Raw genomic sequence first — 14,885 nt, forward strand, 5'->3', positions numbered from 1 at the left:
CCTCAAAGCATACCACCAGTAAACTGAAAAGACAGTTTACAAAATGGGCACCAGTGTTTGCAAGTCTTGTATCTCATAATGGACTTGCATGCAGAAATATATATATGAAAAAGCTTGCAGCTCCAAAATACAGAGAACCCAGTGTTTTTTGATAGGCAAAGGGTCGGAATCGACAGTCTCTAAAGAAGGTACACAAATGATCAATAAGCACATGAAAAAATGATCAGAGTCCTCAACCTTGTTTTTTTTTCTTAATTGTCTTGCAGTGCAGTTGCTTTACAGTGGTGTGGTTCTGCTGCATAGCAAAGTGAATAGCTGTATGTTTACATATATCCCCTCTTTTTTGGGTTTCCTTCCCATTTAAGTTACCACAGAGTGTTGAGTAGAGTTCCCTGTGCTATATTAGTTATGTATTTTATATATAGTATCAGTAGTGCATATATGTTAACCCCAGTCTCTCAGTTCATCCCACTTCCCCTTCCGCTTTTGTATCCATATGTTTGTTTTCTGTGTCTGTGTTTCTATTTCTGCTTTGTAAATAAGGTCTGTACTGTTCTTCTAGATCCTCATATATGAGTTAATATGTAATATTTGTTTTTCTCTTTCTGACTTCACTGTCTATGACAGTCTCTGGGTCCATCCACATCTCCTTAAATGGCACAGTTTCATTCCTTTTTATGACAGTAATATTGTATATATCAGCATCATTAATCTTTAAACAAGCATAAATCAAAAGTACAGAAAGGTAACAATTTATATCTTCTGGAATGGCTATGGAAAAGACAGATGGCAAGTATATTGGCAAGGATGTGGGCAGCTGCTTTGGAAAATAGGCAGGCAGTTTCTCAAAATGTTAAACATAGAGTTAGCACATGACCCAGCAGTTCTACTCCTCAAAATATACACCCCCGATTATTGAAAACATATTCTCAAACAGGTCCATGAATGTGAATTGTAATATCACCACTCTCACCTCAGTAGCCGCAATGTGGGGCCACCCCAAAGGTTAATCAGCAGATGAGTGGATAAACAAAATGTGTTCTGTACACACAGGGGAATAGTATTCAGTCATAAAAAAGGAAATGAAGCACTGACACACGCTACAGTGTGGCCTTTCAAAACACCAAGATAAGTGAAAGAAGCCAGATACACAAGACCACTTGCTACATGAGTCAGTTTATAGGAAATGTTCAGAATAGGCAAATCGCTAGAAACAGAAAGTTGATTAGTGATTGACAGGGACTAGGGCAGTGACTGCTAATGGGTACAATGTTTCTTTCTGGTGTGATATAAAATGTTCTAAAATTACGTTCTGGTAATTCTTTGACAGCTCTGTGAATATTGCATTATATACTTTATATATGGCATTGTATTATGTACTTTATTTAGTAAGTTATTTTTGGCTGCACCTCAGGTCTTTTTTTTTTTTTCACCTCGGGTCTTGAGGGATCTTGGTTTCCCAGCCAGGAACTGAACCCACCCCTCACAGTGAACGTGCCAAATCCTAACCACTGGAACCCAGGAAATTCCCTGAATTATGTACTTTCAGTGAGTTGTCTGGGATATGGACTGTGTTGTTCAGTAGCTCAGTCATGTCTAACTCTTTGCAACCCCAATGACTGCACCACACCAGGATTCCCTGTCCTTCACCATCTGCCAGAGCTTGCTCAAACTCCTGTCCATTGAGTCGGTGATGCCATCCAACCATCTCATCCTCTGTCATCCCCTTCTCCTCCTGCCTTCTATCTTTTCCAGCATCAGTTTCATTGAGGGATATGAATATACCTCAATAAAACTTAGAAAAATGTATTCCATCATTTTGAGCCATTAGAAAATGACTAACGGTCTTCTGGAACTTTATATGTCAAACAACATGCTAATGAAATGAAATACAGTTTATAATTTGGGGTTGATGGTGAGGGCAAAGGGGAGAAGTTATAAGCCCTAATGGGCACAGATGCAGACTTTTGTTGCAGATGAATCAGAAATTGAGAAAAATAACAGAAGACAAATTTGGAAATTTGGAAAAGGGGAAAAACAAACAGGGTGAAAGTTCATATACAGACATGAAAGTTAGCATGCAGGAAAATTGACATTGAGGTACAGTGAGGTGTCTGTGCTTTTCTTTTTTCTTCTTCTCATTGCAGTTTATTACAAGATACTGAGATATGCCCTGTGCTACACAGTAGGTCCTTGTCAATTATTTTATATATAGTGTGCGGACGTGTGACTCCCAAGCTCCTAATTTGTCGTTCCCCCTCGTTTCCCCCTTTAGTAACTCTAAGTTCTTTTTCTGTGTCTGTGAGTCTGTTTCTGTTTTGTAAACAAATTCATTTGTGTAATTTTTTAGATTCCACATGTAAGTGATGCATATTTGTCTTTCTCTGTCTGACGTACTTCAGTTACTGTGCTAATCTTTGAGCACAGTATCCCTGTTGCTGCGCATGACATCATTTCAGTCTTCCACGGCTGAGTCGTGTTCCATTGCGTGTACGTACCATGTCTTCTTTATCCTTTCACCTGTCAGTGGGTATTTAGGTTTCTGCAATGTCTTCGCTCTTGTATTAATAAATAGTGCTGCTGTGAACACTGGGGTACATGTATCTTTTTGAATTAGAGTTTCCCTTGGATATATGCCCAGGAGTGTGATTGCTGGAACATATCTTAACTCTATTTTCAACTTTGTAAGGAGCCGCCATACTGTTCTCCATAGTGGCTGTACCAGTTTACAACTACACCAACAGCGCAGGAGGGTCCCCTTTTCTCTGAAGTGTCTGTGTTTTTCCTCTCCTTCAAAGAGTCTTCTTGGTTACCACAGGGAAAATTAGCTTACAGGACTTAGAGCATAAAGACCACTAAAGTAAACAGATTGAAGTAAGAAGTTGTTCTTAGTTTTAGCAGTGATTCTAGTTCAAATTTTTGTTGAGTGGCGAACTTGAGAAGGTATTAGTGAATCATCACCGGTGAAAAACCATACCAATATTTAAAATCTTATCAAAGGCCAAAGACAGTGTTGAAATTAAGGCTCTGGCTGGTATACTTTGACATAGTAAGAACAAATACCAAAACAAGTTTTAAATAAATGCCAGTGATGCCATTACATCATACTAATATAGAGCGTATTTAATATTATGTAATATTAGAAATTGTTACATATTTTTGTGTAATTATACTTTTTGTGGCAAGTTGATTCTTTCTAACCTGAAATGTTGTCACTATTATTGTGTTAATAAATATATCTAGTTTTTACATACCAAGGATTATCAGAAGAAATTTAAATCACCTCTTTTTTGACTGTGTACTATTTGTATTTTATACATTTGAAATAAAGCTAAATAATAGAAAGTGCCAGAATGCTGTTTTTTCAAGTCAGTTAGCATCATTCTGGTCCCAACCTTCAAGAAGTTTTTTAAAGGGCAAATATTTATTGCCCATATGTCCACACAGAAATTAAATAGAATAATATAATTATTGTCTGTTCATTCACCAGTCCATCTAACATTAACTGAACCCATGTTATGTGCAAGGTACTGAGTAGGTAGAGATGAATTAGATGCAATCCCTGCCCCTAAAAATTTTCAACCTGGGAGTTCATAATAAGACATCATCTGTTAAACAATTGACCTTACACTTTTGAAGGTTAATTTTGGGGGAAGCATGTTTAGATCCCTTTAAAATCAAATATATCTATTTATTCATCCATTATTCAACACTTTATTCAGCATTTATTCAAAACTGATCTTGGCAGTTTTTCAGAAGTTATATACTTCTCACATCAGTGAGCTCCCCTTTGAACAGTTGATTTAAATGACTAAGTCACAGGCTTTATCTAACCATGTTGTGGTCATTTTCCCACCAAGTTTCAGCATAAAAATGAAATTCTGAGTTAATTCAAGTTTAAAAATTCTCATGCTCGTTTATTAAACTTTATTTACTCATCTGAAAATATGGGTGTTGGATTAGATTACCACATATGGTCCTCCATATTCATGTGTGTGCGCGTGTGCGTGTGTGTGCGTGTGCGTGCGTGTGTTTGCTTAGTTGTATCCGACTCCTTGCGACCCAGCCCACCAGGCTCCTCTGTCCATGGGATTTTCCAGACAAGAATACTGGAGTGGCCATACTCTTATTATTTTTTTTTTTTTTTTTCAATTTCCTGTCTTGTCCCTTTTGGCATGCCCAAAAGGCAGTAAGAATAGAAACTGTTTCCACTTTTCTGGTGAAACAGAAAAGCTCCCATTCAGGGGTACACCTGGTGAGGTCTGAGGGTGCTTCATCCAGAATGACTAAAAGGCCAGAAGCAAGACCTAGTCACACAGACAGCAAAGGGACCACATTTGCTTACACCAGCATCATTCTGGAGAGTGAGTCCCGCACATAGACAGCACTTGATTTTTTTCATACATATATATGTTTCTATGTGGGCTTGTGTGGGTCTGTATATGTGTTTATACATATATTGAACAGTTGCACAGAAAAACATACCTGTCATGCACAAAATTTAAAACATCAAAAGATACAAATGATACAGTGAAAATTTTGTTTCTCTACTCCCCTCGTTACTCCCCTCATGCCCCAGAGGGAACAAGTATCACAGTATTTCTTATGTGTCTTTCCAGAGAGGCTCTTCCTGGCACCGCTGCCAGTCAGTTCTTTTTCCTTGCAAAGCCAGGTGCTTTATTTCAGTCCGTTGTGTATGAGTTGAGAGAGTGGTACTGAGATGTGTGCACTGCCATGTGTGACATGACAGCTAGTGGGAAGCTGCTGTGTAGCACAGGGAGCTCAGCTCAGTGCCCTGTGGTGATCTAGAGGAGTGTGATTAGGGGCAGGGGGGCTTAACCAGGGAGGGGATATATGTATACATATAGCTGATTCACGCTGTTGGACAGCAGAAACTGATACAATATTGTAAAGCAGGTGTATTCCAATAAAATATAAAGTGTTCACATAGGGAAAGCAAATGACCGTGGGAGGGATAGCCTGTGTCCATGTTTGTAAACTAGTAACGCTTGAGAAAGAGAACACGGCCCTGCAGTGCGCCAGGGCGCCTGCAGTGTTGACCAGGGTGGGAGTGTGCTCGGTGTGGGATGAAGTTGGGGCAAAGTTGAGGAGCCAACACAGTATGAAGTGAACTTTTAAAAATAAGATCATGTAATGGTTTTGTGATAAAAATACAGTTTTAAGGTAGAGCGCGTTTTCAAGAGGCCTGCTGTGGATGTAGATGTGTGTGCGCGCCAGGAGTTGGCGTTTCTCTTAGCCTTCAGATGGGAATGGTCAACTCCTGTGGCGCTTCAGTGGGTTGCCATCTATCCTTCCTTTCAAATAAGGATGTTCAGTTGAACCAAATGTACATTCTTAGAGGAGAGTAGTTTTTTAATTCAGATTACAAATAATTCAGGTTACAAGGGATGTTTTGGGGGGTAGGGAGTGGGAGTGGTAAAGTTACTAAATGATGTGCATTTCATTTCTAGTTGTAAATTCCTCTAGTGAAGACATGTTACTTTCTTTCACACTATAACTGAGGACCTTCTTGGCTTAACCCACAAAGCACTGATGAATAACCATTGGCAATTTGTAACTAGTGAGGTTAATTTTATATCTAAATTAGTTGAGTTTCTTCATTTCTAATCTAAAGAATCACACAAAGTAGGTACAATGACTAAGAATGTACTCAGCATGTAGCATTTCTCAAGAGCTACTTAATAAAGTATCTGTGGTCAGTGTTAAAACTTAGGACTGATTTCAAAGAGTGGTTCCATTTCTCTGAATGTATCTTCTGGTGAAAATCAGCTCTGTACTGGGATGTTTGGCCTGGTAAATTTTATTTCTGACATTATTCATAAATATTAGAAACATGAAGGGAACCTCAGTGTCCAAAATGGAGGAATGTTACATTGATTTTGGCAGGTAATTTGACCTGAGATGGTATATGACAAGCTGTTATGCATCAATATATAAGGCTTTTAAGGATTAATTAGTTGATAACAAGATACATTATTTACAAAATTATCTTAAATTTGAAAGAATAATACAAACCTCCATGCCTTAATTTATCAAAAATGTATTTGTGTGTATTCAGGGGTAATTTTTTTTTTTTCTTTTCAAGGTTTGTACAACAAATATACACTAATTCTTTTAGAATTATGAAAATACTTTAATCTTCACAAAATTGGTAAAGAAAAGAGTTATTGTGGTTGGGCTGCTTTTTTTTCTTTTTTTCCTTTGTAAGATATTGGTTTGGAACAGTTTTCTTTTTAAATGATTTCCTTCCCTCAGATATTCTGAGGATCTTGTTACTTAGAAGGATTCTTGGATTTTAAATATTGCCAGTAATTTTTTTTTTAATTCCGTTTTGTACCATCCTTTATTTATTTATTTTTTTTAATTCAGAAGATGAACATGGATAGGTAGTCATTCTTTGCTTCATTCCAGTGGAATGTCACCCCTTTACCTGCTCAGAGAGTATCATTTTATTGCTGGGCTTTAGAAATCTCACTGTAACTACCTTAGTTCACTTGTGTTACTCTCTCTCTTCCATGAGGGCACCTTTCAGTGCTTTTCCTAACTTAGGCTTTTGCTTTTTTTTGTTGTTTGTTGTTGTTTCTCAGATTCGTTTTCTATTGTCAGGCAAAATAGTTTATTATTGTTTTAAAATGATATTAGGTTTCCAAGTGAATCATTTAAGAGCCACAAAGAGACCTGTGGATCTTTGTTAAGGTGTGTGCTTAGTATTAATGACCTTAGTTTAAATGTTCATAATATGCTCGCTGTGGATTAATTACGTTGTAAGTAGGGACAAGTGGCATGTGTGTATGTCTGTTCTATGAATGTGAGTCGATAAAATACATGAATACACATCCTGGCAGTTATATAAAATACAAGCCCCTCATGTGTGTGTCGTGTGTGTGTGTGTGTGTGTGTGTGTGTAATTGTAATTCAGTGTGCCTGAAGTTCAGAGTTTGGCAGAGGCAGTGGAGTAAGTTGCAAAATAGCCCTTTCCTTGAAAAGAATGTGCTTTAGTACAAAACGGAACTCTTAATGTTAGTTTTACATTTCTATTTGATGGAGTCTAAGGTTATGGAATGACTGTAAAAATAATTTGTCTGAAAAACGTCTGGATGCAGAAATCTAACGGAGAAAATATTTGAGAATATGGTTCATCAGCAAGTACAGCAGATACACTTTTCTAAGCACCGCGTGGCATGGATCAAAGCATCCTATGACCTGCATCCGTGTGGCCAAATCATTAGCTATTGATTGGGCCCCAGTGGACGAGTAAGCCCTTTGTGTTCATGCCAAGTTTTCTCCCAGTCTTGGTGTCAGTCATTGTAGGGGTAGAATCTTCCTGCTCCAGTTAGCTTTTTGTTGTTGTTGTTGTTGTTGTTAAGTTAATCATCTACTTGGATACATTTGTCTTTCTCAGTTATTTCATTCTATATTCTAAATTATTTTATTGTACTCTGCTTGGTAAAATTAACTTGTGAAAAGACTGTACAGTTTGGGGGGTGCTCTTTGTGGTAGAAGGGAGAGAAAAATTTTATAATGTTCTGGGGAGAATCTCAAAATCAAGTACAGTTTATAATTTCCACTATGTAGACTAAATGGTAAGTTCTGGCCTTTTAAAAAATTTATGTATTTTTTAATTGAAGGGTAATAGCTTTGTAGAATTTTGTTGTTTTCTGTCAAACATCAACAAGAATCAGCCATAGGTATAAAGTTTTGGCCTTTTAACAAATCCTTTGTAGTCTGAGTAGAGAGGTCTGCCCCTTAACAAAAGACTGTCGAGCACTTTTCAAATGTGATGGTAACATTTCTAATATTGGACTGTTCACATTTTGAAATTTAGCTCTTGCTTTGTAAGTAAAGTGTGCTGCAAAAGTAATTCATAAATTCCACGGGAAGAGGAAAGCACGAGCTGGTTTGTGTTTGCATTTTGGCGACATGGGCCGGCTCCTCTTGCCTTTTATGTCTGGTGGGATGGTTCTGGGCAGCCGATTCATTCTCTTGTCCTCTGTGTATTTTCTTTCAGTTTGTCGCATGAGGAGCATCCGCATAGCCATCCTCTCTATGGACACGGTGTGTGCAAGTGGCCTGGCTGTGAAGCAGTGTGTGAAGATTTCCAGTCATTTCTAAAGTAAGAATGATTTGATAACACTTTCTTCTTAGACATAGCCATCACCTCCCACTGTTCATGCTTTTCCTCATGAAATGCCTCTTTGATGCAGGGTTTCACACCACCATTTTGAAGATAGACTCAAAATCACCATGTCTAGCATAGTCATAGGAATAGTTTTACAGATCTATTGAGTGTTGCCTTGTTAAGTGGAAAAGATTGATATCCAAGGGCAGTTTGATCCTATTCGTAAGATCCTTTACTTATTTTCTCAGAATGACAGTGATTAAGTAAAAATTGTTCCAGTGTTAAACATGTAGTAATTTAGTCTTTGCTTTTACTCACATCCCTCCATATTAAATTAATAACACAGGCACTAGCTAGTTTTATAAAATCGGTGTCAATTACTGGCCAATTACAACTTGATGATTGGGCCTCTTCTTTGTTTCTTCACAATTGACTTTACAAACGTCCAGGAAAAGCTACCAATTTGATTCTTACCTTTCTATATCACTGTTGGCTTTTGTTCGGATTCTTGTTGTTATAGGGAAAAGGATTCAGTTTAATTCCTGCAGTTAAAGTATGGCTGAAACTTGGGCTATCCCATTTGAATCTATACCACTGATTAAGCATCCCTTGAGTAAATGGTGTGTTAACCCTCTCGAAGCCGAAATGAGATGCTTCTGCACTACATCATAAGATTTCCTTTATATACAGTGCCTTGTCCTTTAAAAATATTGAGATGAAACTGCCCTGCATTATTGACATCACATAAATATATTCGTAGTATCATTGAATCATTGATGTATGGACTGAGTATAATATTGCATTATATTCACTATATTTGTGTATCATGCAGCAAGCAAACATATGCATGTATAAAACTCCTGTATATACAGGTGCATGATGGTTTGCAAACTGGGTGTTGGTGGGGGGCAGTGGGGAGTCTTTGCCTCTGACTTTTCTGTCTCATTCAAGCCCCATAATAGAGGTGGGCTGATTTACATGCAGGTCTCTGGTTTTGCAAGATCTTTATATTATTAGAACAATCTCAGTATCTATCTTTATGGACCCGGGTACAAATATGTTAATAAAGCCATCCATAGAGATACAGTGTTACCTGCAAGCACTTCTGGTGAATATCATGTTTTTAACAAATGAATGGAAGCCTGTGAATCTGTTTTGGTGCTTTTCCACTTTAATATTTTACTTCAAGAGCATTATGTGGTCATTAAAAACTTAAGTACTTAAAATTTTTTAGAAAAGAGATAGTTAAAATTGTTTCTAAATATTAATACTCAAGAGCAGTGATACTTTATTTTAAATTAAGCAACAGCTCTTTACAATTATGATAATTCAAGTTAGTGCTACTGGGCCTTGTTCTCTCCTAAATCCATTCTTGTAGAATCTTTGTTTTCTTATTTCCTAATCACTTGCTTAATTGTATTTTGATAATGAGAAGAAGATCTTGGCAGAAACATTTCAATTCTAGTTTCACTTTCTGTACCAATGCTAACTTTGATAAATATCTTGGTTTAATTTCACTCCCTTATAGAATGGCCAGTGAACATCTGTAAATATGATTTATTTTATAAAGTTTCTGGAACTATAGAATTACTATCAACATTCTTATTGACTTGTGTCAGTTTTAGAGTCATTAGGGAAAAGGGCATTTTTCCAATTGACCACTTAAAATTTTTTGTTAATAGGCAAAATATTTCCCACTCAGATCTTAGGTCCATTTATTATGTGAGCTGATGTTAGGTGTGTGTGTGTGTGTGTGTGTGTGTGTGTGTGTGTGTATATATATATATAGTGGGGGGGTGCAAATACACCTCCACGAAAAGACAACACACTTTCAAACCACATCCATTTCTAAAGAAATGGATCTGAAGGTCATCAGAGTAGAGCCTAGACTTGATTCCTATTAAAAAAAAAAGCCCATTTTTCTTCTAAGGATATTAGGAGTCTGGCCCTTGTATAGGAAACCACCCATTTAGTTTTCACTTTCATTCATGTCCCTCTATTATTTTGTGTGGTTTTTCACATGACATGGCTCGTTTGCTCAAAGAAATTGAAATGCTCACTGTAGTCCTGCAACTGTTGCCTCTTTAGTTCCTAGTACTTGCTTATTGATGTATGTTTGTTGGAATATTTACGTTTGCAAGTTAAAGAAATCCAACTTAAATTGGCTTAAACCAAAGAAAAGGAGGGTGGTGTTGGGGTTGATAATTGGCTCCTATAACTAGGAGGTCTGGTAATACAGCTGGCTGCAAGCGTGACTGGACCTGATGCTTCAGCAAGGTTATTGGAGTATGGGTTCATTGCTCCTTAGCTCTGTTTTCTTCTGTGTTGACTTCCTACTCAGGCTCTTTCCAAGTAAAAGTAAAGAAGACAGATTCACCTGCCACAAGTTGATTGATCCCAGAGTGCATCTCTTTTTTCAGTAGTTCCAGAAAAGTGTTCTTTGCGGACTGTCATTGGCCCAGATTGAGTAGGTGTCCTAGCTCTGAACCAGTTATAATGAGGCAGCCAGGCTTGAGTCACATGCCGACCTGCAGAGCGCAATAAATTGTTCATCCCCCAGGGGCAACATGGGGGCTGGGGATGACACACTTGGTTCCCAAAAGTAAAAAAATGAATCTTGTAAAGCAGCAAATGGAGAATAAATGCTGAATAATAAAACTGCTTCTAGTTCTTAGAGTTCTCATGATGCTTTCCCAAGTTTACCCATTGATTGACAGTCTATGACAAATGCAGGATTTTGATATTCTTCCTCAGTGGTATCTTAGCTCTTGGAAATTCACAGCAGTCTTCCAGTTTAAGGCCTAGAGTAGTGAAAAGTAAGTAAGTCTTGTGAGTTCACGTCCTTCGTGTGTTGGTTCAGTCTGAAGGGTGGTCATGTTGGCTGTAGTGAAACCAGCTTTGGCATATGGCTTCTTGGAATGACATCACAGCACTATCAGGAAGTGATGTTTGAAGCATTTCTTCTCAAACTGCCAGATTTTGTAGACTCTGAAAGCACCTTTTTCCTGGGCCCATGAGCAGGACCTAGTCCCATGATCCCACTTTAGAGGTATTCTCTTACAGTTTTAGAAAATTGATACTAGAGGTCTTAGATTTTCAAGACTGTCTTACTTAACACAGTGTCAATTGCTCTGCACCCCCTTTTGTTTAATCGCCATGCTGCATGGCATGTGGGATCTTAGTTCCTCAGTCAGGGATCAAACCACATTCCCTGCCTTGGGAGTGCAGAGTCTTAACCACTGGACCACCAGGAAATTCCCTGCTCTGTCTTTGATTTAGAGGTTGCTTCATAGATTTTTTTTCTCCACCTATCTTCTAAATTTGAATTTTACACTCCCCTGGTATAGCTCTGAGATGTTCAACAGTCATAATTTGAAGTGCTTTACATATATAACTCAGTTAATACAGCCACCTTATAGTGATACTATTGCAGTATTACTCTTAAGCTACAGATAAGGATACTAAGGAACAGCAAGGTTAAATAATTTTCCCAAGGTCACACAGCTAATAATAGGTGGAGTCAAGATCTAAGCCCAGACAGTGAGACTTCATAGGACTTGCTGTTAACTGTTAGATAATAGCGCCTGGTTAGAAGCAGTTCATTTTATTAACAGTATGCTTACTGTGTACGGCAATAGGCGTAAAGAAAGCTTTGAAGAAAGGCAGAATGGGTCATGAAGCTAGTTGCTAGGAGTGTGTTACTTGAGCTCAGGATAAGCATGTGTGATTTGGGATGATGATAATAACTGCTCTTAGGGTTGGGAGAATGAAAAGTTACATCATGTTAGGTGTCTGGTCCGTAGCAGGCACTGTCGAAAAATATTAGTACTTCTTTTCTCATCTACTTAAGTGTATTTTTAAAAAGAGAAATAATTGAAGCTATTCAAACATTGGGCTTCCCTTGTGACTCAGCTGGTAAAGAATCCACCTGCAATGAGGGAGACCTGGGTTCGATCCCTGGGTTTGGGAAGATCCCCTGGAGAAGGGAAAGGCTACCCACTCCAGTATTCTGGCCTGGAGAATCCCATGGACTGTATAGTCCATGGGGTCACAAAGAGACGCAACTGAGCAACTTTCAGTTTCACTTTCTTACAAGCATTTCTGACCTTGTACCTAGGGAAGAGGTTGTGACTATGCAGAGCTTTAATATGTCAGAAGAGACTGTTCTTTAACATAATCCTTAACCATAAATTTCAGTAGAGTGTCCTACACAGTCAAAGGTGATCGTCGGACAGGGCTGGCAAACTCTTCCTGTAAAGGAGCCAGATATTCGATATGATGGACTTTCGCAGGCCACCTGGTCTCCGAGACAAGCACTCAGCTTGTGGGCACAGAAGCAGCCATAGGACTCTGTGTGAGGAGTGGGTGTGGCTGCGTTCTTTGCACCAGTTTGCTGACCTCTGACCTAGGGTACTCTCTTTGGTGTCATTATGTTTTCAGCTGAGCCACATCCATTCCCTGGGCATCGCTCTCCTGGCTTGTTTCAGGTCTCAGAATGAGACCTTTTTTTTTTTTTTTTTTTTCCTCTTCCTGAGTAAAAAATATCATAACTGTTGGTAAATCAGAAACAGAGATTTGACACTCTTCTGTGATCATTCCGCAGTGTTTGTTCCCAAGGTGAGGTATACCACAGGGCCCTTGATTTCAAAGATAAATACTGTACAAATAACCGTCCTGTTGGCTTTCCCTCCCAGCCAACAGAGGGATGCTTTATCAGAATCAGCAGATACCCAGTCTATTGTGTGCATTTATTTCCCTGTTTCTTCTCAAAACAAGTTGCAGTTTGAGTGTTTTTTGTTTTTTTTTTTTTATTCTATCAACCGTGAGTTATCACGTGACGGTTGTGTTTGTTGGACAAAGCCGATACCAGCAGGTACCCATGCTCAACTTCACTGCAGCCCGCCAGCCCTGCATTGCTTGGAATCCTCCGATAACAGAAAAACAAAAACAAGCCCAGTACCATCCAGATAGGTGAAAGTTCTGAGTGTGCTCCTGTCCACACCCCTCATGGATCAAGTTCTTTGTTTTTTCTTTTTTAACTAGGTTGAAGTCAGAGTCCTCACCAATAAAAACAGGAATCTATACTTCTTCCTCTTTGCTCTTTGAAAAAGGGCGCATACTATTCTTCAGCAAGGTGGGGAGTAGATATGAAGGTTAAATCATGACCACATTTTCCTGCTTCTGACTTGAAGGGTAAAATCAGACACAGATCCATAGTTCCACAAATACCAGGCCCTCATGTGTGTTTGGGAAAAAGTATAATTTGGGTCCTTGCTTACTAGCCATTTGAAGGAAATTTTGTTTTTGTTTTTATCTTTTGGTTATTGCTCATGAAGAAAAGCACCATGCCAGATAATCAAAACCCAAATTCCTTTACACGTTAGTCAGATGTACATTACTTCTTAAAGCCAAAATAAATTTTATGTGTCCTCTTGGAGAAGACAGGAAGGGAAATGTCACAAGAAAATGCCCAGCAGTGGAACTTTGACCCTTTCAAAAAGGTTGAGGGCTGGAGACAGTAGAGGACATTTCATCGCTAATTCAGTTTTTAACGAAAAAAAAATTTTTTTCCTGTGAATTTCACTTCTGAAAACTGTGAAGAGTTTTATGTGCAAGAAACTCCTAAGTGCTGCTCTGTGATGTTTTCACAAGTGTTTTTATCATGGTAACATCTTGTTTACTTTAGTTCCCGGCCTAAAACTACTTGGAACATGTTAAGAAAACATTTCAAGAAAGCCTCGACAAAGAGGCTTTTGTTTCCGCAGCCACCGCGAGGCTGCAAGGATCACAAAGGTGTTAACTTTCAGCCCCTTAAGCGCTTCCACATGAAATTCCAGCACCGATGTTTGTGGTTTTGGAAAAACAAAGTGTATGTTAAAGAAACCAGGTATATGCTAATACATGTCGAAGGAGTCCAGATATCATAAATTGTTCGAAACCTATTCGTGGCTCTGGGTTTGCACGCCTGAACGTTCTGCAGTGAAATTACCTCTGGTGAGTACAGGAGAGCACGTGGAGGGGGACTAGCTTCTAGAAGGTGGGCATATGCAAATAACCATTCTCGCCTCTGCATTTCAATCTCCAGAACCGAGGGTGGGGGGTGCGGGAGGAAAATTTCCCCCATCAGTTCCCAGGCGACAAGTCTTGGAGTTTTGCACAACGAGCTTAATATGTTTATGGATTGACTTTCCCCCTTACGCCTTTTTGAGTTGGTTTGAGAAAAAGAAATATCAGGTGGTACCAAGAAACATTTTTTCCCCCTTAAAGTCTCTCCTTTCACCTTTCGACATTGTTCAGGAGTTCAAGACCTTTCCAAGCACTGAGAGGTCAGAATGGCCTAAAGGCCACAGCGCCCTCTAGTGATCTATAGAATGTTCAGTAGAAAAGTTGAGACAAAGTTTACCAAAGACAACAGGCCCAGTGCCACCTCTTTGCTCAGAAAAAAGCAAGTAACATCGGAATGCATTTTTTTTTCTGTCAGCAAACAGATTTTAGTCAGAAATGCAAATGCAATTTAATTTTTCCTCATAGGCTTTGAAAGCTTATTTGAGACTTTTCTGTCTACCCAGTCAGTTCAGCACATCACTGTGCCCGTGCACCCAGCACAGTGTCACCGTAGAGACCATGTGCTCTTACATTTTAAGTCGTTAGTTAGCCTCAGTGTTCCACGTGATCACTTCCGGTGTGTAACTATAAAGCATCACTGAAAAGATAGGGACTGTCTTCACTGCACACTTTTATTGAC

At 38.7% G+C, this 14,885-nt stretch overlaps 1 protein-coding gene across 15 annotated transcripts in view; it reads left to right on the forward strand.

Annotated features, from left to right (window-relative positions):
• FOXP1 (forkhead box P1) overlaps positions 1 to 14,885 on the forward strand; it is a 625,706-nt gene that overhangs the window by 560,689 nt on the left and 50,132 nt on the right. For all 15 annotated transcript variants that reach the window (XM_044933847.2, XM_044933846.2, XM_044933848.2 and 12 more), the window contains one exon: positions 8,030 to 8,134. In XM_044933847.2, coding sequence (XP_044789782.1) covers positions 8,030 to 8,134 — 105 coding nt within the window. The remainder of the gene's footprint in view (positions 1 to 8,029; positions 8,135 to 14,885) is intronic.

This window comes from Bubalus bubalis, chromosome 21 (assembly GCF_019923935.1).
Source record: "Bubalus bubalis isolate 160015118507 breed Murrah chromosome 21, NDDB_SH_1, whole genome shotgun sequence".
In the NCBI taxonomy this organism is placed as follows: domain Eukaryota; kingdom Metazoa; phylum Chordata; class Mammalia; order Artiodactyla; family Bovidae; genus Bubalus; species Bubalus bubalis.